The sequence below is a fragment of the Actinia tenebrosa genome, unplaced genomic scaffold (assembly GCF_029948245.1).
Source record: "Actinia tenebrosa isolate PJP-AT-01 unplaced genomic scaffold, QUT_ActTen_1.0 PGA_scaffold0__85_contigs__length_37466705, whole genome shotgun sequence".
In the NCBI taxonomy this organism is placed as follows: domain Eukaryota; kingdom Metazoa; phylum Cnidaria; class Anthozoa; order Actiniaria; family Actiniidae; genus Actinia; species Actinia tenebrosa.
Genome location: NW_028292569.1, coordinates 4,807,768 through 4,830,533, shown reverse-complemented (window position 1 = coordinate 4,830,533; position 22,766 = coordinate 4,807,768). Strand labels below are relative to the sequence as shown.

The window sequence follows — 22,766 nt, the reverse complement described above, 5'->3', positions numbered from 1 at the left end:
TTTCGCCAACCCTACTCTCAGAACTTCTTATATTACATCATTGCATTTCAAGTTTCTTGAATTAAGATTAAAGTATACACAAATTATAGCTGGCCTTGATGTTTGCCCTACATGCTACACAGGCATAAAGGATAATGTAGATGATGAGATATGTACTGTTTAATAAATGAGCAGGAGTGTTTTATCGGGTATAAAACACAAGGCGTAGCCGAGTGGTTTTAGACCCGATAAAACACGATCTGTGGGTTTATTAAATGGCTTAAAAAACTCCTGATGTATGTTCTCATACTTTACCGAATTCTTTACGAAATGAACCAAGTTTGATAGAGAAAATCCAAGTTAAAGTTTATGCAAATAAAGACGAATCTATATCAGATATAAAACCTCCTTCATGGTCATGATTTCTATTGTGTTTCCTTCATGAATTATTAATGAGTTTTTAAAATGATTATACACCATTGAGAAACAGAGCTTTTGAACCACAATGTATGAAATTTTCTTTTCCCATGTTCTAGGATGGATGCAATTTTATTTGTCGTTGTGCAGAAGTTAGACGCTCCCCAAGATACAAGGTATGATAACGTCTTATATATATTAATATATATTTTACTAATATTTTAATATTCTAATAATAATAATTATTATTATTATTATTATTATATTTTTATATTAACAATAATGTAATAATAATAATAAGTTTGTAAATCATTAAAAAAAAAATAATAATAAAAGAATATTTACATTATATTTTTATATTTTATCATTAGTTATTATTATTATTATTATTATTATTTTAACATTTTTTATCAAACAAAGTGTTCTGTAACAGTACAAACACATTATTATTATTATTATTATTATTATTATTATTTTATGACCATCACTACTTGTACAGGGGTAGTTGGTGAGGTTTGCTCCGCACACACCTTCGTTAACCACTACGTTTGATATATACTGCACACAACACTCGACTCGCATGTTGATTTTTGTGGAGGTTGGAAAAACAGAGAACCAGGAGAAAAACTCTTAAAGCACAGGAGAGAACCAACTAGAATATCTCTCACATAAAACATCGAGCCTGGTGGGACGAGCCCAGGTCGTTGATGATAAGCAGTTGTGGGAGGATAAGGGAAAAGGGAAAAATAAGGGAAAGAATAACAGCACAAATAATCTCAACTAACATAATATTATGCAGTCCAGTATAGACTCTAATGAGTATCCCTAAGCATGAACTACACAGCACTGAAAGACAGTGTCATAGCAATACATGATGCCCCTATCTGCCAGAAACAGAGTTGTTTGTATTCTTTTGACAGAGTTAGAATGAAATGAAACTTTTACAGGAGGAAATTATGACTACCAGTCTCTTGATGTACAGTAATATGTTGGTATAGGACAGTTGGGGACAGGCAATAGACCGTTACGATAATTATACGATCATTTTACTAGTATATTAATTCTGATTGGTCGAGAGCCCTCAGCCCCCTGATATTGTGTGAACTCGACATGATAAATGTTTTATCTGTAGGAAAACCTACAGATAATACATTTATCATGTCAAGGTCACGCTGTGGTGGCTTTGCCAATGGCATTGAGATCCATCGAGATGACTATAATTTAATGTTCATGGTAATGTTTTAATGTGTTAATGTGTCTTTTCACTAGTTAATTTAAGTCTATCATACTGTATTGTATTGTAGCCTGTAGAAGATGCCTTATCTGATGATACAGCACCGCCTGATGATGATAGTCTACTACCAATGTAAAGACAGTTCCATTCAGTCATGTATCGTAGGAATCTGCAGCACAACTGTGTGTCTAGTATAGGTATATAGTGATAGTATACATAGTAGTTAACAGGACTTTATTAAGGACGTAAAAATATTTTAAATTCTTAAATAAAAGTATGTGTGATGAGCTCATGGGTGTAATGTTTTCCCATTTCAGATCATGTCATTCTCTAGTGTACCGTTTCTTTCTTTAATGGTTGTGCAAGTGAAGTCAGACACTACTTAAAAAAAACAACTTATTCTCGAGAGAATGAAGCATGGTCTGAAAACAATATGTTCAAGCTAATAGCACACTGTGACAGTCATATACCACCACTACCAGAATGCTTTGCATACTTTCTTTTGCCAGTCTTTCAACATAAATACATCTATTTCAGAAAAGGTTATAAATATTTTGTTGCATGTTGCTTACTAAGCTAGCTTGAAATGTTCAAACAGTAATAATTATTCATAAATGTAGAGCGCATGCAGTACAACCATGAAATAAAAAGTAACAAAGTTGATATTGACAAGTAGTAGCTATTTAGTGACTAATAGTAAGTTTCTATCACTCAACCAGAACATCATCGTACAAAGACAAATACACAAGAGACCATTTGTGTCTTGTTTAATAAATGTTCTGGTTGAGTGCTAGCAACTATTACTCACTAATACAGTAGAGTCGTTTTCATATGACCATGAAAGAATAGGCAAACTAATAGTTAGTAGTAGACTCTAAACCAATGATTTTCTTTTGTTCTTTATCAACTATTACAAACTAAATGGTCTATTTTCTTTCACGGTCATATGAAAATCACTCTAGCTACAGTGTACTATTTGTCAGTATCAACTTTGTTTTTATTTTATGGTTTTACTGCATGCGCTCTATTAAATAATGTAAGCACAGAAGAAATTATGCCAGAAAAATATGCAGACAAAGTTTAGGAAAATTTCATGTTGTTGTGAGTGTTGTTGTGAGCTTTTTGACAGGGTGATAAAGGGGGGGGGGGGTTATTACATTAGAGACCTTTAGATCTGACGACAAGTAAAAAAACAAGTATGAGTATGAGTTTCTAACTTTTCAAGATTGGCACTGTCATTTCGTATTCGTGGTTGTGTACGTAGATTAAAACTTTAAATTGTAAAAAATTGGAAATCGACTACGATTTAGTGTTAACTACGTGTACAGGACCAATTTTAAAACTGGTACTCGTACTTGATTTCGTACTCGTCGTCATATCTAAAGGTCGCTATTGTTGCTTCTACCACGCGGTGGTTGGCTTATGTTTGTAAAGCTTTCTATGTGATCCCCCCTCCCCACCCCCCAATGGGCTAATGAATGAAAAATGAAAACCCCCTAAAGTACATTAAGGAACATTGGGGACTCGAAGAAAAATGTTATGAAGGGACCGCCTACCATTTTGCTATTCAATTTATGTAACAATTATTTGTAGGAGTCTAAAGATTCTGATAGTGGTAATACCTCACGTCCTATTTGAAAGGACTGAATGAATGTGCATTAATAAGCCCTTTGCAGCTCAGTAATCACGTGCTGATTAATTCACTGAGAGCAATTAATGAATGAACATCTTGATTCCCATGGGTGAAATATACTGGTGAGCAAACAAAATTTCTACAACCTAAAAGAATCAAAATAAAATTTAAAAAAATAATAAAAAATAAATAAATAAAATTTTTCTCACCAGTTATACGTTAGTACAGACATGTGACCATTACTGCAAGGGACCTATTTTCCAGTCAAAGTCAGACCTTCTCCACAAAGGGCAAAGATTACGTCTCCTACCCCCCCTCCCACACAATGCATACCCACAGTCATCCCAAGAAATGTGGTGCAGAATGCACTTACCCCTCCCCACCCCGCCTACCCCAAGATATACAGTCTACACTGATGTATTACAGTTTAGTCCTTGGTGGAGATTGAACTAGGAATATGTCTGAAAATACTTCCTGAAAACACATCATTTCTGCCAAAAAGATTGTTTTTAATAAAGTAAAAAAAGAGTTAATGAAATAAAAGTAAAAAAGACAATACCATCCAGCTGATCTGAGAAAATCGGACTCAAAAAAGTTTGCCAACTGTGTCACTTTTCCTCAAGCTCTTATAGACTATATGAAAGAGGGTGTGCCTCAGTTTATCAGTTATAGGAAGCAACAATGCTTTCATTAGAAAGTATATCGAAATTAGTGATCTTCCAAAATTCATTATAGTAACAAATGATTCAAAGCTACAGCTGTTTGAAATTAGAAAAGTTTGTATGCAAACCATGGTCAACCATGTTTGATTGACCATGTTCTAACATGTTTTAATCATGTTTAACCATGGTTTGACCATGATCCTGACGTGGGGGCAACAACCAAGGACCTACCAGCCTTGCTATCATGTTTTCAGTACATTTCAAATGCTTATAAATCTTCAGGGATTTAATATATGATAAGACAACAGAACGTTCTGAAATTGTTAATAATTTAGACATGGTCTTTCTTATGAAAATATAGTTTTGATATCATTAAATAATATTGTTCATGGTGCTTATTCCCAGTGTTAAACTCGTTTTTCAAATTGTCTATAATTAATGAGTTTTATGTAATTTTTATTGTAATGAAGGGGATGTTTTCATTTTTTTGGTCAAATTTCTGGCTTCCTGATCATGATGCCTCAGTTTCGTAGTGTTATCATTCCTACACATTTCATATCAGCTGTTAATGAATGTAGATGAAGTTAGTGAAAGCATAGCTAGATCCTCACAAATACGTCATTCTCAATTCAATCATTTGCCTTCATACAGTCATGAGTTACCTAGAGTGAAGTCATTAAACCCGTGAAATAGATATTTGATTAATACAATTTAGTAGCCCCTAATTATAGTCTATTTGACTATTACACGTTGACAATGTATTTTTCATTTCACGGGTTAAATACCTTCACTCTTAGTAGTGCATGCTTCAATGGTATTTAGACAACGATTTTTTCATTTTAATATTAAATGTTGAATTATTACAGTCTACCTAAAAACTTATAATTAAGCCTCCCATGTACATTGTTCAGAAATTTCCAAAAAATAAATAAAAACTAAGTATGTCTGAATTTCAATTATTAATATAAAATATATCTTCCTTTAGCTGAGAGTGAAGGCTACATGCACTGTTGTTGTTCTACTAGGAGTATAAACACTGAAAGTGTGCAACACTTTGCACTATTTAGTAGTAAATAGTGCTAATTAAACAATAGAAAACAATAGGATTAGCATAATTTAGTGGTGTTTATGTTACGCACTTATAGTGTTTGTACTCTACACGGTCACACAATAAAAATTAGAGATTTAGCAATGTCAGCCCCATCAGAAAGAAGGAAATAATTTGAACTTAGCCCCAGGGATGTGCCCCTGAGCCTTCTGACCCCCCCTCCTCCCCGACAGGCCTGTTCCAGAGTAAAAAGCCTGAAATTCATGCCCTGTTTCAGAGTTAGAATCTGAAAACCATCCAATTTTATACTTCTGATACAGTAAAACCCCGGGTATAGGAGCCTAATTCAAGAACCTGTCAGGCTGAAATTTCAAAGTCTAATTAATTTCCAAATATAAATTAGTCAAATCTGTTTTATTTTCTTGTAAATAATAAAATACAGTATACTCTGTATGTTAGAAAAAGGGTCTGTACTTTGCAAAACAATAGAAAACAATAACGTGCACTATTTTGTATGATTTATGTGCTTTTAATGTTCTACAATATATATTTCATCATAGTTAACTTCTGTTCCGCTCCATTAACTATGATTCCATTTAGCTAGCATGAAAATTATGTGTGAATTATTTAATGTATGAAATGCCACGCCCACCAATACAAGTACTCTTTTTTACCAAAAATTAAGAACCCATTTAAGAACCTATATAGCCTGATTTCAAGTTAAGCACCATTTATAAAAGAACCTCTTCAGGCTGACTTGCAAAAATCTAGGTTCTTATACGTGGGGTTTTACTGCTTGAGAAAATAGATACCTTATAATTTAGCACATTTTTTAGCATGCTTGTTTTTTTAATTTTTTAAAGTGCCTATGACCCCTAACTCAATGTTTTCAGCATTGATTCTACATGAAGTTAAAAGTTAAATAGTAAAATATGTTTATATGATTTGAGTGATGCATGTTGGAGATATCAAGGTTTATACTTCCAGTATGCTAATGAGTGTGACGTGTCATAGTAGGCGTTTGGGTTTATTTGTCATCATTTTTAGATCAAAACACTGATTACAATGATTGGGGAAACAAATTCGTAATAACCTTTCTATAAACCCTGAGTAAGATAATTATGTTTTATACAGGATATTTTACTACCCCAGTACATTTTTGGTATATTTAATAATGCCTCCTATGACATCACACTCATTAGCATACTGGAAGTATAAACCTTGATATCTCCAAGATGCATCACTCAAATCATATAAAAATATTTTACTACTTAACTTGAATTTTCATGTAGAATCAATGCTGAAAACATTGAGCTAAGGGTCATAGGCACTTTAAGAAATATGATGAAGAATTACGGCGTGATGATGTCCCAGGGGGGGTACTACCACCCCAACTTGGGTAGGGGTGTGCCGCCAGGACCTCAAAACCCTGACCCTATCCCAGACCTAAAATTTTGATTTTACATACCCTACCCCAGACTAAAACTAAGAATTGTACACCCTATCCCAGACTAAAAGACGGAATATACGGTCTTACAAGCGATTGCAATCAACGTTTTTATTGTTTTTGTGTCGGCAGAAAGCGTAGCCTATTCACCAGACAAAAATGACCAAATCGTTAACCCTATCCCAGACTAAAATGATACCCTATCCCAGACAAAATGTCAAAAAATGATACCCTACCCCAGACCCAAAAGCCGAAAAACCATACCCTATAGGGCGGCACATACCCGTATAACAAATATAGGGGAGTACCCCCCCCCCCCCCCGGGGATGATGTCATCACACATCAGAAAATAATCCATTTCACAAATGAGCTCAAAACATAAGAAAAACGTCTTGGAGCTTTTATTATTTTCCATATAGCAACTGTGGTTGGTAAATAGGTAAGACCCCTTGGTAGATAATGGTAGATAGGTAAGAATAAACTGAATTTTTGAACCCTGAAACAAATCTAAAAATGAGTTTGAGTTTAACAATATTGCTTTAATCTTTATTTACATGTAAAAGTCAGTGACAATGTCTTGAATCTCTCTTGAGCTGATGTGTATGATCTACACGTGTACACCAGTTTTACATTCATTTGCATTAACCATTGTTTTTGAATACTACAGAAGGAATTCCTTTGGCTTAAATCCTCATTTACAAGTCTGACAGCTATTCACAAATACCATTACTGTATATTATTAAGTGTGTGAGAGTTCAAAACAAGGGTGTTGCTCAACCTACACATTCTTTACATAAATTTACATAAATTTGCTATTCAATCAGGCTAACATTCATGTACGAATGTCAATGGAACTATTATGTAAAGGCACTCGACTATTCAATGGTGAGCATTGTGAGTAAGATAAAACACTTTTCCCAGGGGCGGATCCAGGGGAGGGGTGCAGTGGGTGCGCACCCCTCCCTGGTTCCAATTTGTGCCCCTACTTCAAAGATAACAAATATTGTTTTTTCCTTTTGATTTGCACCCCTCCCTGAACAAAATCCTGGATCCTCCCCTGTTTTCATTCATACAGATAAAATTAATATTTATTAACGAAATTGGGAAAAATCAATTATACTTAATTACAGTGTATGTCATACCTTTAGCATTATCTATTTTCTAACTTCTCCATGATATTTCAAAATACTTCTCAAAACTCTGGTCTCACAGGAGTATTTTGGAGTACTGTACTTGCAGGTTTAGCACAGATCCTACAACTAACTTTAACTTTTATTTGCCAAATTAGTTGAATGTGCCTTTGTCAAGTGGTAAAGTGATATCTTAGTGGAGTGCATGCACTAAACCCATGAATATTTAGTACTAATTAGTAGTAATTCATACAGAATCCTTTGTTTCCTATTGTTTGATTATCACTATTTAGTACTAAAATTTAGTATTTGTTTCACGGGTTTAGTGCGAGCACTCTATTAGAGTGCAAAAAAAAAAAAAATATCTGTGAAATATTAGTAATACTAACTTACACTATTTGATGCTAATTCTATTGTTTTCTTTTGTTTAACTAGCACTATTTCGAACAATAGTGTTTCACAGATATACTGTTTGCACTCTAGTATAATTATTAATAGACCTCTTTGCCTCTGACGTAATGTTTTCCCATTACAGACCATGTGTCATTCCCTAGAGTATCATTTCTTTGTTTAAGGTTTGCACTCGGTTGCACATGAGAAGACACATGAATATGGATACAGCTCAAACAAAGAATCTTATTCTCAAGGGAATGACATGTGGTCTGAAATGGGACAACATTACCCCAAGCCGAAGAGGTCTATAGAAATATTATTACAAAAAAATTACATAAACCGGTTGACACCAAAGAAAACAAAAATAACCTCGCAAAAGCTCTTGGGGTAGCCCTGGATTCTTGTCTGATTCAATGCATTAAATAAACTCTCCAAATTTATTATATTGTTTGTCCATATCGATTTCAATAGATCTGATGTGTCTTCCTGGTATCATAGCAAGTCCTAGTATCCTGGGATCTTCTTTATCAACCCCTAAAAATATGACATCTCATTAAAGTATTTCTGGCCAGGAGAGTCAGATCAAAGGCAGCCCAAATATATTGCTTGGGCTGCCTGTGGTTGGATAGGGAAAACCTGTGCTTGAGGTCTTGAAAATATGGAAAAAGGCAGTCAAGCCGAGATCAGTTTTTTTTAATTAAGAAAAAGTAAAAAAATAAAAAATAGAAATAAAAATAAACAAGTAAAAAATAATAAATAAATAAATAAAATAAAACAAAATAAAATAAAACAAAATAAAATAAAACAAAATAAAATAAAATAAAATAAAATAAAATAAATAAATGAATAAAAAAATATAGAAATAAATAATAATAAACAGTTAACAATTTTTCCTTTCCAAACTGACTTTAAGCCTATAAATAACTTATTTATCTTTTCCTATTTATTTTTCCACTTGTTTTGAAATTTGCTTTGTTTTCTCAATCTTCTATCTCATGTGAGCACTTGGATAATGTTAGCCTTACAGTACGTCAGGATACCGGGCTACAGGCAGAGATAGAAATACTGCATGCTTGCTCCGCAATCAACAGCGAAAAGAAAATAAAAGAATGCAGGGATATCACTAGTAGGTGGTGTGTATTAGCTAGTGAGTGATTGAGGTGAAGAGATGGGATAAGCAGCGTGTAAAGCTTGACCACTGTGAATATGGGTTTCCTATATTTAGGACTGTTTTCCCTAATTCCCTTTAATTAAGGGATTGTGGGGCTGTGCCCTGACTGTGAGGGCCACAAGTTAGATACATTGTGGCTAGTCCTGATGTTATTAGAGTTAGCTGTGCCTTAAACCAGCCCAGAGATTGTTTCAGGCCTTGATATATGAGTTCGCCCTGTCATATCTGATTTTGATCAGCCCAGAGGTTATTACAGGGTTCAATCTATGAGTTAGCTGTGCCCTGACTTAGATAAGCCCATAGGTTGTTTCAGGGTTCTATAGTGAGATATCCATGCCCTGACTTAGATCAGCTCAGATGTTGTTTCAGTGTTCAATCTGTGAGTTAGCTGTGCCCTGACTTTGAACAGCCCAGAGGTTGTTTCAAGGTTGGAAAAAATTAATGGGTCAGGGGTTTTCAAGGAGCTGTATATCATTACACTCTAAGACATTTTCCTCCCAATTTCCTTTCCCAAGGGCTTTTCAAAATTTCTTAAAATTTGAATTCCAAAGCATAAAATACACAACATACAAACCTGGCTGTCCAACATACTCCTGGCAGGAACCAAGAATAATATTCATATCTTTGTCTGTACATAAAAATGATCCTATCAATGTACGGCCATCAGTTATTTTGATCCGCAGTAGTTTGTTTAACCAGCTTTCTAACTCTTTTCTTTTCTCACTCTTCTCTTGAGTCTAAATGAGGGGAAAAAATAATGATTATTATAGATATTTTTGCTAACTATTTTGCAGGCCTATAATGGTTAGAGAATAAGTAAGTGAATACAGCCTAATAGATAGAGCTGAAGAATGGAAAAAAAACTGGCTTTGAACAGGATTTGAACCAATGACGTTTGCAACTACCTGAGCTATCTAAGACACAGGGGTAGACTACAGGAGAGGTCATTTATATCCTGGGCCAAGCCAGATAATAATAAGAATATATAATGTTGTGTATGATGGTTGGTCATTGAACAATCTCTGGCTAGAATTAGAACTTCTCTCGGGTAAAATCTTTGCCTTGCTGGTCATTTTGATCAGTAATGTTCAGCCAAAAACAAGGTATGGCCAAGCTAAGACTAATTTGACCGTTCATCGTCACTGACAACTGACAAGGATTTTCTGATTTTATTTTCACTTTAACTTCTTAGTTGGGCTCCATGTGGGATTTTCATTACTCTTCGCTTATGCAAGATTCTCACTAATTTCAACACTTAATCTCAATAAAATCTTATTATTTGAAAAGGAAGGGTACTGGCATTCTAAATTTTACGTAAAGAGCACGTTGAACTCGCATGATCGAGGAACTCAAGGCACTAGAACTGGCAAAAAGTGAAAAGGTTTTGGATAAATTAGTAGATATTAGCAAAAATAGGGGCCTATAGCCTCTCACGCTGCTTGCTCTCCACAGTTCCTTACGATTATTCAACATAGTAATAAAAAGCTTAAGAGAAAATGAGGCTTAAAATTGTCTTAAATATTTTTACCTCCAAAAGTTGACTTTCGTCCGCCATTTTGAAAATTCTACTAGTATCAGTCCCTCTCGTCTTTCCAAGACCGAAAAGAGCCTGAGATAGTGTTGATGTCCCGGATGATTACATCATGATCTATGACGCAGGAAAGATTTCAAACAAGAAGTCGTCGTCCCTGTTTTTGTACTCCTGAATTTTTGAAGTTATCCAAAGGTTATCCGTTTACATCGGCCAGAAAAAAGCGTTTCTGTCGGTCAATTTATCAAAAGTTTATAGTTGAAACCCTTATTATTCTATTATTCTATTTTTTTATACCCCAAATTCCCATTATATATCATAATTATGGTTCACAAGTTGAGAATAGCAGTCGTTTGTTCAAGTAATCAAAACCGAAGTATGGAAGCTCATAATTTCCTAAGGTAAAGTGGAGAAAATCTACAAGAAATGAGAGAAAAAGGTCTTGATAAAATTCCAGGGTGTACCAGGATTTTTATCAAAGTGAAATTTGTAGGGTAGTGGCGTTTTCAACATGTTTAAATTTTATATTTCTTACAGCAAGAGAGGATTCGATGTGAAATCTTATGGCTCAGGAACACACGTAAAGTTACCAGGATCAGCTCCAGACAAACCCAACGTTTATACATTCGATACTACATACGAAGAAATGTATAAAGATTTATTGCGAAGAGACTCAAACTTGTATCCAGGCATAAAATTTCATTCTTTCTAACGGATTTCTTCGCTCTAAAGAAAGGCAGGTCCATACATGACGGCATGGTAATGATGTCTTTCGAAAGCCGTGAAAAGGTGGTACAAAAATCAAAATATTCTTTTTACATTCCAGGCAATAGTTATAATGATTAATGTAACATATTTTTTCTAACATCCTGAGGCAGTATTGTGTAAAAGGTTTTTGTGTAAGTATGGGAAAAAGGTGAAATTCTCCTGGACCATTGATCCGGTTGTTTCATTGAGGGAATGTTCATCAAGGGAGCTTCGCAAGCAAAACAATTTCTGTTCTTATGCAATGTTGCAGCCTTAGCTGCCACTGACTTACAATTTATTGACATTTACAGATGCAAACAGACCATGTAAAGTTGTAAAAAAAAGACCTTGCAGACTTGAACTTATAAGCAAAAAAGTCACATTTTTTATTTGGCTACTTCAGATAATGCCTTTGCCTACAAAAATTTCACCAAACCACCCATTCACCCTCCCCTCCCCCAAAAATGATAACTTTCAATCTTCAGCCCTTGAAGTTCAAGAAAGGTTGTCTGCCCAGAGAGGACCAGAAGAAAAGTGATTCCTTTGGGAAAGAGCATGGAAAGAAAAACAATTTCTATTTAGATGCCTTTAGAATAGTTTTAGGAATGATGACCAACAAGCAGCGGATCTAGTGTTCAAAGGTAATAGGATTCAGTAATTGATTTGTATCATGAATTCATGTTTAATGTGGCACAAAATAAATATATCTAGTGCCACACACTTGTGTGTTTGTGAATGCTTTACTAATACAGTACCAAAACTAACGTCTTCATCTACACTCTTTCTCGAAACCCTAACATACCCCTGGCTTGTATTTTGGGAAATAAGTTTCTAAAGAGTCCCATAATCAAATAACGCACACCCAAAATATTGTGATGCCATTCCCTTGGGACTGAAACGGCTCTTGTCTGTCTCCATTGGCAAGCATTAATAAGATGAATTATTCATGAGGGACAGATGTTTGAAGGGAATTGAAACAAGTACCCTTTCTCATTGGGCAAAACAACATTGACAAAGCAGTTGACTTATTGGACTTTTGAAAAAAGTTGGAAATCTAATTAAATATTTTAGTTTCATGAGGGGAAAATGTCCCAAATGTTTATGAGCTAGATCAATCAAATATCAAAGGAGATTTTTAAAAAAATGCCTGTGGAAATGGCAATTGGAAAATACAATTGGGTCTTTATTCACTTTTTTTCCGCTATTGAATGCAGTTAAATAAGTGTTTCAATAGCTGGTAAATGGGATGGTTGAATAACTTGACTGGTGGATGTGAGCTAAGACGGAAATTGATTAAACAGGAGAAAAATGCGTAAGGTTTCTGAGAGAAAATGAGTATTTCAATATCTAAGTAAGAGTTAAACTGTTAGTCAACTAGTGATCCTGTAGGTGTTTTGAAAACTTATTGGAGAGAAAATGATTATAGTGAAGTCTGGATTAAACAATGAGGTGTGCTGTGATAGGTTCAAAAAGCATATTCAACAAGGGATTTCTATCCAAAACCATTAAATTTACATATGGACGAAATCGAACAATGCAGTAAATCATTGAAGTAAACTTTGCTAATGCTTGTGAAAGATGAAAACCAATTTTCCCAGTGAGCATAAGATAAGTAAAGATTCTTGACAGATGGCTTCCGAGTTCAACAGTTATTGCATGATGCGTGCTTCATCTTGGATATCGTTTGGGGTTCTATTTACATTGAACTTTTTCTTAAGAAGAATTCAAGATTTTATCCTAACAATGCCCTATTTACCTTGATTGAGAGTAAACAAATATGTCAGGTTGAGGCAAATTTGAACAGTCTTAGTATAGATGTAGTGTTGGCAAGAGAAGTTTGAAGATTGCTCCTTTTTTCTGCTGTGTCTGGCCAAATTTATCTTCAAGTGGAAACTACTTTTCCTTGAACTTGAAGCTAGTAATTTTACTTTTGAAACAAGTGGTTTTAATTTTTTGGGATATAAAAAATAAATCCAGATGTCTATGAAGTATTTTCCAAATTCTCAACACAATTCTGGATCCCCAGTTGTAGAACAATCGGTACAGTGGATAGTTGCCACTAATCCCAGTCAACAGTGCCAGCTAGTGGTTGGTTACAATAAACAAACCTGGTCCTTTTGATCCTGCCATCGACAGAGCAGCTGCTCCAGTTTTGCCCAAGTTTTAATTGAATATGCTAATTATTGGTATGCCAGGCCTTGTTCTTCAGTCCAGTGCTATGAAAGAATCTGCTGATCAAAGTTTTGAGAATTATTGCACATTAATACAGAGGAACAGTGGTATTCATTGTCGCTAGACCAGGGCACATATCTGCTCTGTATAATAAAAAAAATGTGAAGATAAAGATGCTACAGAGAAGAATAGTGTTGCAACAAGTTCTTGGAATGACTTGATGACATTTGTACGCTTTGGACCAATCAAATGCAATATTCAGTTGCTGATGGAAACAATGTATGAAATTTGCCAATGAGCCCTCAAAAAGATCCCTCAAAACCTGGACAAATGCAGACAAATTTGGTACATCTTGAATTTTTTAAATATGGATTTGTATGTAGAAACTTTAATTTTGGAATTGTAGGAACCTAATCCTAAGGTAGAGCAATATACAAAGAACTTGAGCTAAGCTGAAGAGTTCTTAAAGAAACCAGACATGATATAATATTGACCGACATAGGGACTGATTTCCGTCTGGAATTCCCCTAATAAAAGGAGATTTGCTTGGGTGCGACAATGACATAAGCCTTCTATTAACCCATTTTCAGGACTTGCTCATCTATCTTGGTCTATGGCGCTGTCTTCCAGGGGTTTATAAGATGTTGGTAATCTATTGACATTGTGCAAGTTAATATTTTTAAGAAAGGAAATTAACTGCCAAAGAAATCTTATTGCTTTTTGGAGTTAATTTGAGGAATGTTATTCAGCTTGATTTGAAACTTTTCGAAGAATGCTACCAGGGAAGCACGGTGGCATGGGCTACTAATGCACTGCCTCTCACCAATGCAACCCGGGTTAAGCTCTGCTGGTCTCGGTGCCGCATGTGAGTAGAGTTGTTTGTTGGTTATCTCCTGTGCTTCGAGGGTTTTTCCTCCGGGTTTTCCTCCCTCCAAAAAAAAAACAACTAAATTCTAATTCGATCTACCGGCTGCTTTATCAATTGGGTCACAAGACCTGTTAGGCATTAAGCTGCCCACCCAGGAGTGGTAAAGGCATCAGATTTAAATACACAAGAATATGGTATGTTTATGGAGACGAGTGATCCTAAATCTAATACAACACATAATGTTGTAAGCTATTTCAACATTCGGGTACATAATTTGATTTTGCATTCAAGTTTTAATGAGAGGTAATTGTCTCAGTTATAATATTTTCATTGTGTGTGTTTTTGTTTTTCTTTTTTTTGATTTAGTGATGGTTGAATAAGATTATAACATACATGAGTGTGATAAAACGTTTACAGTGTGGGACAGATTTGATAAACAATGAACAATTCGACTAAGTCTTTCTCTTCAAAAGTTTGCTTTCACACCGTCTAGTTTCCATATATGTTTTTTCAATGTTTATCTTTCAATATTAATGGTATTTGTCGTTTCTCTGTTTTGTAAATGCAGTCTTATCATGTTTTTTATTTGTGTTGACATTCTGTCCACCTATAGCGACCCTAATCCTTAGCGTTAAAACAATAGACTGTTTTGTTTGTGACATAGTGTTATAGGGCAATATATCAAGTTATGATTTTAGGGTAGGTAACCTTAGTATTAATCATAAAGTGTGCAGAGAGTAACTGAAATTTAAAGTACTTTACTAGTTTCTCTCGTTTCGTCACGACTCTGAAGATGACTTCCGCTCAGGTTGTAGAAATGTCAGTCACCACCAAAAACAGTCTTTCTCAAGACTGCGCTTACTAATTTCTATTATACTAATACTGGCATCTATACAAGTTATTAACTTAAAGCAAACAGTAACCATGGTCCTTATTTTCGGGAAAATAAGGTGGTGAAGTAGCTCTCCAAAAGTAGATAGATAAAAGAAATCAGCCTAGTGTTATAATTAAAATGTTGCATAAGACTTAATTGAGTTAGCATCACTACAAAATTAGAAGACTAATTATTAAAAGGGACATTTCATTTTTTACAAGGTAGGGGAGGCAGTATGATTTTTTATTGTGGGGGTCATTGAAACAAATTGGGGTACATTAAAACATTTTGGGCTTGAGGGGTGGCATGAAACCGAGTTGCACAGCAATTTTTCATTAATTAAAATGAATAAACAAGGGAGGGGTATTTTTCTATGCAACAATTGGGGGGAGCAGATTTCTCATATGGGTTAACAGGTGAATTCCACTTCCCCTCCCTGATAAAAAATGGACAGTCCCCAAAATGTACAGGTTAACATGGCTAACATTGCATTGACCATCTTTGTAAGCATTGAAGGGTCATTTGAATAGGTAGTTGATCAGTAGACACTTTTTTGTCTATGCTACCCTTTGCAGATGGAGTTCCATTTTAGTCTTTCTCACTTTGCTGAGTCTACTTCACTGGCTTTTGTCCATGTTGTTCAAGTAACAAATAGTAACATCATTCTATTTAAGAATTTAAACTCAATCAATAGGCAGCCGGCTAATTCAGATTGTTTAAATTTAGTTTAGTGCAGTTCTTAAAAGTAGTGGATCTCCACTTTCATTTACCTATTAATAATTTATCTGTAATTTGTGTGGTTTTGAATGATCTACTTTTATGAAAAAATGAGAATTGAACTTGTGAATAGTCTACACTGCTAATTTGCATCAAAATCTTTCAGAGTGCACTAGACCTGCGTTTAAGTCCCATGCCTAAGCTAGAATATGTTGAGTTTGTTTGATGTGCTGTTCTCCTGTCTTTTCCCCTGCTTCTCTAAAAATCGACATGTCAGTTGAGTTTCATGCATGAACCTTGAATGTAGGGGTAATGTGCGTTTAAAAGTGTCCCAATTAGTCTGAAAGCACTAGAACAACTAGATTTTTAAATTTTATTTACTATTTTAAAAATGCTCTTATCCTCCTTTTCACTATCTCTTCAAAAACATGTGCCTTTGAAAAAATATACCTCAGGATGTGGAACATGTTATTTTATACTGTTTGCCTGGAACTGCCTGCCTTTACTAAAATTCTTTATAGACTAAAGAAATATGCTATACATGTGTGTGTATACATGTATATATCTATCCCATACTATAAAAATACAGCCAAGCAGAATGTAGGAAAGTTCAGGCCCGTCGCTACGGATGGTTTGAACTAACCCTCCCTTCACCTTTGTAGGAGTTTAGCACTGTTTTAGTTTTTCAAGAAATGGCGTTGTTGGTAGTGAGCTTGGAAGAAAAACGAACCTCACATTTCAAGGTCCTAGCGACCGGCCTGAATTTTTATAAGTGTTGTTTCTTTCCATCTGGCATTGTTATGGTTTCAATTTCTTGACAAAATGCTGATGTATTTTCAATAGTGTGGAATAAAATAGTTATACAATGCTTTCTCATAGAACAATGGAATATCTCATTCATCACATGTATCTTCTTAGTAAACACTTGCCGGAAGGCGCATGTCTTTGCTAGAAAATACAAGGTGTTGTGGGATATTTCATGGTATGTCGCTCAAAACCATTGTATAACTTGTGTAGTGAATACTAATTTATTTATGAATATGTGCATGAACGCCAAATTGAAGAAACCTTGAGTTGATAAAGGTAAATAATCTAATAAGCTTAGAGCAAATGTTGTTTTGAGTAAGCAGTTAATAAAACTAATAGTATGTATGTTGCAGTTTTGTAGTTTCAAACAGAGATTTAAAATACCAAACAAAGAATTTTGGCTCTCTTATGCATGTTTCTGTATGCAAAGAATTCATATGCCCAGGCTATTGACACTATACCCAAAATACCCTTCTGTATTTTGCTACCATTTCAACCCAGCATTTTTTAAAAATTGGTGTATATTATATATTAATATTATTAATATTATTTGATAATTAATTGATAGTGTTAATATAATATTTTAACATGCTAAAATGTTCCAATCATACTTCTGAGAAAGCCTTAACTTAGACAACTAGATATACACAAAATGGAATTCTACACATGCTGGACAGAAATAAAAGAATAAAAGCCAACCCAGAGAGATTCCAGGACACAACAGATGAGTTTGACCTTATCATCACAGCTGAAGAACGAGTGTTTGATCAAGTTATTGAACGTGAGTTTAGAGTGTTAAACTTATATGCAGAATTAAAACGTGAGACTAAGGGAACATTCATTTTTAGGAGGGAGGGTGGGCCAAAGAAAATACATGGAAGAGCCTTTAAATTTCTACTTGGTCAAAAAGGGGGGCATCAAATATTTATTACTACATAAGGGGGAGGGGAGGGTAACTTTTTTATCCAGACAGAAGAAAGGGGGGACTAAAGATTTTACATTACTGTTTATAGAGATTCTTCTGGCCCACCCCCTCCTAAGAAATGAATGCTCCGTTTTATCATAAAAGGCCGGCACACACGAGGGAGCTTGCTCCCGCAACACGCCCCCGGAGCAAAGCTCCCTCATCTGTACCAACGATTTCACACGAAAAAAATGTTGAGCAACAAAACTTTTGCTCCCGGGTTTTGCTCCCTCATGTCAAAATGGTTAAATATGATGAGACAGGTTGAGGAGCAAATCTGTTGCAGAATCGTGTTTCGGGAGCAAAGCTCCCTCGTGTGTACTGAAACTTTTATTGCCGCGCAACAACCTTTCTCCAGTTGGCCAATCAAATTGGCTTATTTGTTGGATTTATAACTAGTTCCCATGACCCAGGATTACCCAGATGCATATTGCGGGAGCAAGCTCCCTTGTGTGTGTCGGCCTTAAAGTGCAAATGAACCCTTTGACAATACATTCAGTACTGGTTCTGCATAAAGTAAATAGTTGATTGGTAAAATATTTCTTGATTTGAGTGATGCATCTCTAAGTTATGAAGGTTTATACTTCCAATATGTTAATGATGATGACGTCAGGTAAGGTATTTGAGTGTTTTTGTTGTAACTAGTAATACTAAATGCTGGCCATTTTGAAAATAAAAATTGTAAATAGCTTTCATGTAAACCATGAGTAAAATAATGATGCTTTTTAAATACTGTTTCTATGAACCAGTTCGATTTTGTATATTTGATTAAGCCTTGATAGACGTCACACTCATTAGCATATTGGAAGTATAAACCTTCATAACTTAGAAACGCATCACTCAAATCAAGAAATATTTTACCATTCAACTATTTACTTCGTGTAGAATCAGTACTGAAAGTATTGTCAAAGGGTTCATGTGCACTTTAAAGTATAGGGGTGAACATATACAGGACCCTTCTTAATATTGTCTTGAATTCAAGGCTAACATCAAAATATAAATGAAATGCAACAAAAACTTGTAGAATATGTGTCAGAGACAACTAATTTCTTTATATTCTCCTGAAATAATAGTTTATTTGAAATACGTTTTGTTTTCTTGTAAAACCAATTTCAAGAGTAATATGGGGTGGGCTTCCATGCAGCAATCAAAGTCTTTATGTTTTAAGCTTCATTGGCTTTCATAATGTTCTTACAAATCTGTTGGATGTTAATGAAAGCCTACCCAAGCCTTGGATAATGGTGAAAATATCTTGTTTCTGTAGCAAATGTCATGTTGCATATGCTTTTTCTTACTTCAATAAACATGATGCATTGTGGTATAACTTGGGTGCAAACGACACCATGTAAGTTATGGTAAACAAAAGATGACTGTTTGTACCAAAGCTAGACCACAATGTTCTCAATGCCAATCTTCATAAATATAGATTTACATCCAAAATTACTACTATGAATGACTAATTTTGGGATCTTTTTGTGTGCTTTATTTAGACCTGGAAAGCATTGGACAACAGTCTTACACTCCTGTACATGTAATAAATATTGACATTCAAGATAACCACGAAGAGGCTACAATAGGAGCTTTCCTCATATGCGAAATTTGTAAAGATGTAAGTATAGACAAAACATTGGATCAACATATCTGCTAGCTGCATACTGATAGAATGATTTTATACTTGACCCGTAAAAAATTGTAAGCATAGAGCCGGGGTTTTGATAAACCCATGAAACAAAGGGCACTAGAGTAATAGAGAGTAATAGAGAGTAATAGTCATATAAACACAATAGGACACAAAAGAGTTAGAGTGTTATAGGGTGAAATCCAAACCAAACCCTCATTAGTATCCCTTTTTTTTCGGGATCATCTGTTTATTTTTAACATCTTGAAGGCTCTCCTATATAGATCTTCTCTATTACTTGAGACTTCTTCTCAGGATGACCACTAAAATTCAAAGGCTTCCTTCCCTGAGTTTACTAATGAAGAAATAGAAAACGCGCGCGCGTGCTGTGTGCAGTCCTAAAGCACGCGGGGTTGCAGAACACGATAATTGTCAGGAGAAGAACTATGAATTAACAGATCAAAAACAGTTTTCCGTGTTTGATACTCTGATCAAAACACGCGGGATGTTGAGAGAACACAAGAGGAGCGTAGGAAACCACGACGCGTATAAAATAAACGCGCGAAAAGATCGAGAAAACGCAAAGTCTAAGTAAATTCTCCCTACGTGCAGTCTTATTCAAACTGACCAATGAGCGCGCACGATAGATTAAAAATGACGATAGCGTGTTTTGATACTCTCATCAAACATGGTTTTCGACCAATCATAGCGCGCGTAGTATCTCAATTATTTTATAATAGAAATTACAACTGCCCTTTTTTCAATTTTTTTGCTCTCTCATTCACTTTCAGATACAAGAACTTGATGACGTTGAAGACGAAATCGACGAAGTGATTCAGAAGTTCGAAAAGAAATGCAAAAGAAATTTATTGCATACCGTAGCATTCTATTAACATCCCTTAATTTAATTTACTGTAAATATTTTGGCTCTTATTAATTAGAACATGAAACCTTTGCTATGCAGTAGATGGTTATATAAAGATTGTATAAACAATACAAATAATATTTCAACTGTCACTGGCAAAATGATCTCCTATTCAGGACACTAGACACTAAACGAGTTGCGCCAAAAGGCAGCGAATGGTCTAGGCACTGCTGTGTTAAACACTTGGCACCCTGTATTATTCGATAGTAAATATTACAGGTTTTGCGTTTTGGAAGCTAGAAAAAGATATTGATATCCCCACCACCCTCACCTACGCCTTGTAGTGTATTGATTAAGATTTTGCCAGTTCATTATTCGAGCACGTGGTCGGGCTAGAGGATCAGTGATATCGTGCACGCGATTGGCCCACCGTACCGTGAAAACGTTACAAGAACCTTGAGCATCGTAATTTACACAACACTTGTTTCAATACAGAGATCAAGTTTCGTAAAGACATCTTTATTGGGGCGGGGGGATTTGCAGTAAACTTTTTAAAAATGGTTGTAGTCACCCCCCACCCCCCCTTCACTCAGTAAGAATTCACGGATCTCTTCAAAATAAAATGTTTGATCTGCAATAGAGTGGCTTTCAGAAACCCGTGAAATAGACTTCTACCTCATGATAAATCTTTTGTGAAGACCACTCTAAAGACGTACCTTCCGCTTGTAATTTCTAACTAGAGTGCAAACATTATAGCCATGAAATAGCACAAAAACTAAATAGTACTAATTGGCACAAAATCCTTTTTTTCTTTTTTGTTTAATTACTAGCATGATTTACTACTAATTAGTGCTGTTTCACGCTTTTAGAGTGACCACAGTAAATACGTGAAACTTTAGTAACACTAAATAGCACATCTTTATGCAAATTCCATTGTTTTCTATTGTTTAACTACCACTATTTTGTACTATTTAGTAATTAGTGTTTCACGGATTTACTGTGATCACTCTAGTGTTTGCACTCTAGAGTGCAAACAAGATATCCGTGAAACTTTAGCAATACTAAATAGGACAGTTTTATGCAAATTCCATTATTTTCTATTGTTTAATTAGCGCTATTTTGTACTATTTAATAATTAGTGTTTCACGGATTAATTGTTAATTGCACTCTACTGCACATTCAATAAGTGGTTTGATTGGATTCTATATATTTATTTTGATTTGTGCATGTAAATAGATCTTGCATATCAATATTAGATTAAAACAATCTCATTTTTTATTACGCTTGTGTCAATATGATCTTTTTAAAGTAGAGATTCATAAGAGATACTCTAGGGAAAATAAAGGAATTATGATGGCAACATTTTGAGTAGCCTGGAAAAAAAACCAAAAAAAACAGACGTCCGCTCTTCCGTCCCCTCGCGAAAGTTATTGACGATAAATTGCGTCATCACATTGTCAAAGTAGTGTGGATTCACGAGGCGTAGCCGAGTGGATCCACACTACTTTGACAATGTGATGACGAAATTTATCTTCAAAAAGAGGACAGACACATAAAAAACTGATGTCTATTTGTTTTTTACAATAACAAAAACGATAAAAACTTCTCATTTTTAGTGATCAAAACAATCGACGGAAAGAGCGCGCGCTCGTTGACGTCAGCTTTATCTGTCTGTCCTCTTATTGATGATAAAAAATAACCAATCAGCGCGCCAGAAATTTGTAAGTTATTGTAAAATAGCAAATCGAGCAATCTGATTGGATAGATCGCATCGCGCATCGCGATATAATAAGACTCTTATCAACCGAGCTTGGTCGGTCTATACGGGATAATCTTGACCTCGGTCTGTACATTCCGACCTCGGTCAAGATTATCCCGTACAAACCTCCCGCTCGGTTAATAAGATCTAAGTTTAAATCTGACGATGTGCTTCTGAGACAAATGAAAAAACGTTTTGTTTACGCTAGGTTTGTGGTCCAATAATTGAAAAATATAGAGATTTCTCCTCAATTTATGAGAAAAAAAATCTTTTTTTTTTTGGAAAAAATATTGATTCGTGAAGGCGTGTACAAAAATCTAGATTGGTTTACTCGCAGCTTTGGTAGAATTGAAGTCTTCTACATAATGCTTTTTTAAATACAAGTTATGCTTGAAAATGTTTTAAAATCAATGAAGGATTTCTTAGATTTCCTAAAGAAGCGAAAAATGGCCTTGGGATGTGCACGAGCCCTTGCCTCAATTTCGCAGTGATTTTCAAACTCTTTTCTTACTCTTTCAATCATAAAATATGATGTATTTAATCTTTTCAACGACAAATTGAAGTATCGTATCGTTGGGAATCATTAACGGAATAAAAGGGTTTCGATTTGGGTTTTAAAAAGTGCGATAATCTGACTATTTATTTCTCGATATCGGCTCTCTGTACATCAGCTTTAAACCGGAAACGGGAGAGTTTTCCTGAGGAGTAAATCACGATAAAAATAACTTTT

At 35.0% G+C, this 22,766-nt stretch overlaps 3 protein-coding genes across 3 annotated transcripts in view; 2 read left to right on the top strand and 1 right to left on the bottom strand.

The window, feature by feature from the left end:
- LOC116286837 (cation-dependent mannose-6-phosphate receptor) overlaps positions 1–1,917 on the top strand; it is a 30,145-nt gene extending 28,228 nt beyond the window's left edge. Inside the window, exons 6-7 of the mRNA XM_089026666.1 lie at positions 516–572; positions 1,701–1,917. Coding sequence (XP_088882792.1) covers positions 516–572; positions 1,701–1,766 — 123 coding nt within the window. The 3' untranslated portion in view covers positions 1,767–1,917. The remainder of the gene's footprint in view (positions 1–515; positions 573–1,700) is intronic.
- Positions 1,918–6,938: 5,021 nt separating this feature from the next.
- On the bottom strand, positions 6,939–10,670 carry LOC148913318 (N-alpha-acetyltransferase 38, NatC auxiliary subunit-like). The gene is made up of 3 exons (XM_089026659.1): positions 10,643–10,670; positions 9,689–9,851; positions 6,939–8,477 (listed from the first exon to the last, which is right to left on the bottom strand). Exons 1-3 carry the CDS (start codon positions 10,667–10,669, stop codon positions 8,362–8,364), a joined length of 306 nt encoding a protein of 101 aa, XP_088882785.1. The 5' UTR covers position 10,670; the 3' UTR covers positions 6,939–8,361.
- A 110-nt stretch (positions 10,671–10,780) lies between these two features.
- LOC116287820 (RNA polymerase II subunit A C-terminal domain phosphatase SSU72) lies at positions 10,781–21,558 on the top strand. Its single transcript, XM_031694517.2, has 5 exons — positions 10,781–11,046; positions 11,183–11,326; positions 17,472–17,611; positions 19,285–19,403; positions 20,204–21,558. Exons 1-5 carry the CDS (start codon positions 10,970–10,972, stop codon positions 20,303–20,305), a joined length of 582 nt encoding a protein of 193 aa, XP_031550377.1. The 5' UTR covers positions 10,781–10,969; the 3' UTR covers positions 20,306–21,558.
- Positions 21,559–22,766: the final 1,208 nt, after the last annotated feature.

Coding starts and splice junctions, on each gene's coding strand:
- LOC116287820 (XM_031694517.2), top strand. CDS start 10,970: ATGGTTCACAAGTTGAGAATAGCAGTCGTTTGTTCAAGTAATCAAAAC. Junction 11,047..11,182: donor GAAGCTCATAATTTCCTAAG/GTAAAGTGGAGA, acceptor TATTTCTTACAG/CAAGAGAGGATTCGATGTGA. Junction 17,612..19,284: donor GTTTGATCAAGTTATTGAAC/GTGAGTTTAGAG, acceptor TGCTTTATTTAG/ACCTGGAAAGCATTGGACAA.
- LOC148913318 (XM_089026659.1), bottom strand. CDS start 10,669: ATGGCGGACGAAAGTCAACTTTTGGAG. Junction 9,852..10,642: donor ACGAAAGTCAACTTTTGGAG/GTAAAAATATTT, acceptor CCCCTCATTTAG/ACTCAAGAGAAGAGTGAGAA. Junction 8,478..9,688: donor GGAGTATGTTGGACAGCCAG/GTTTGTATGTTG, acceptor TCATATTTTTAG/GGGTTGATAAAGAAGATCCC.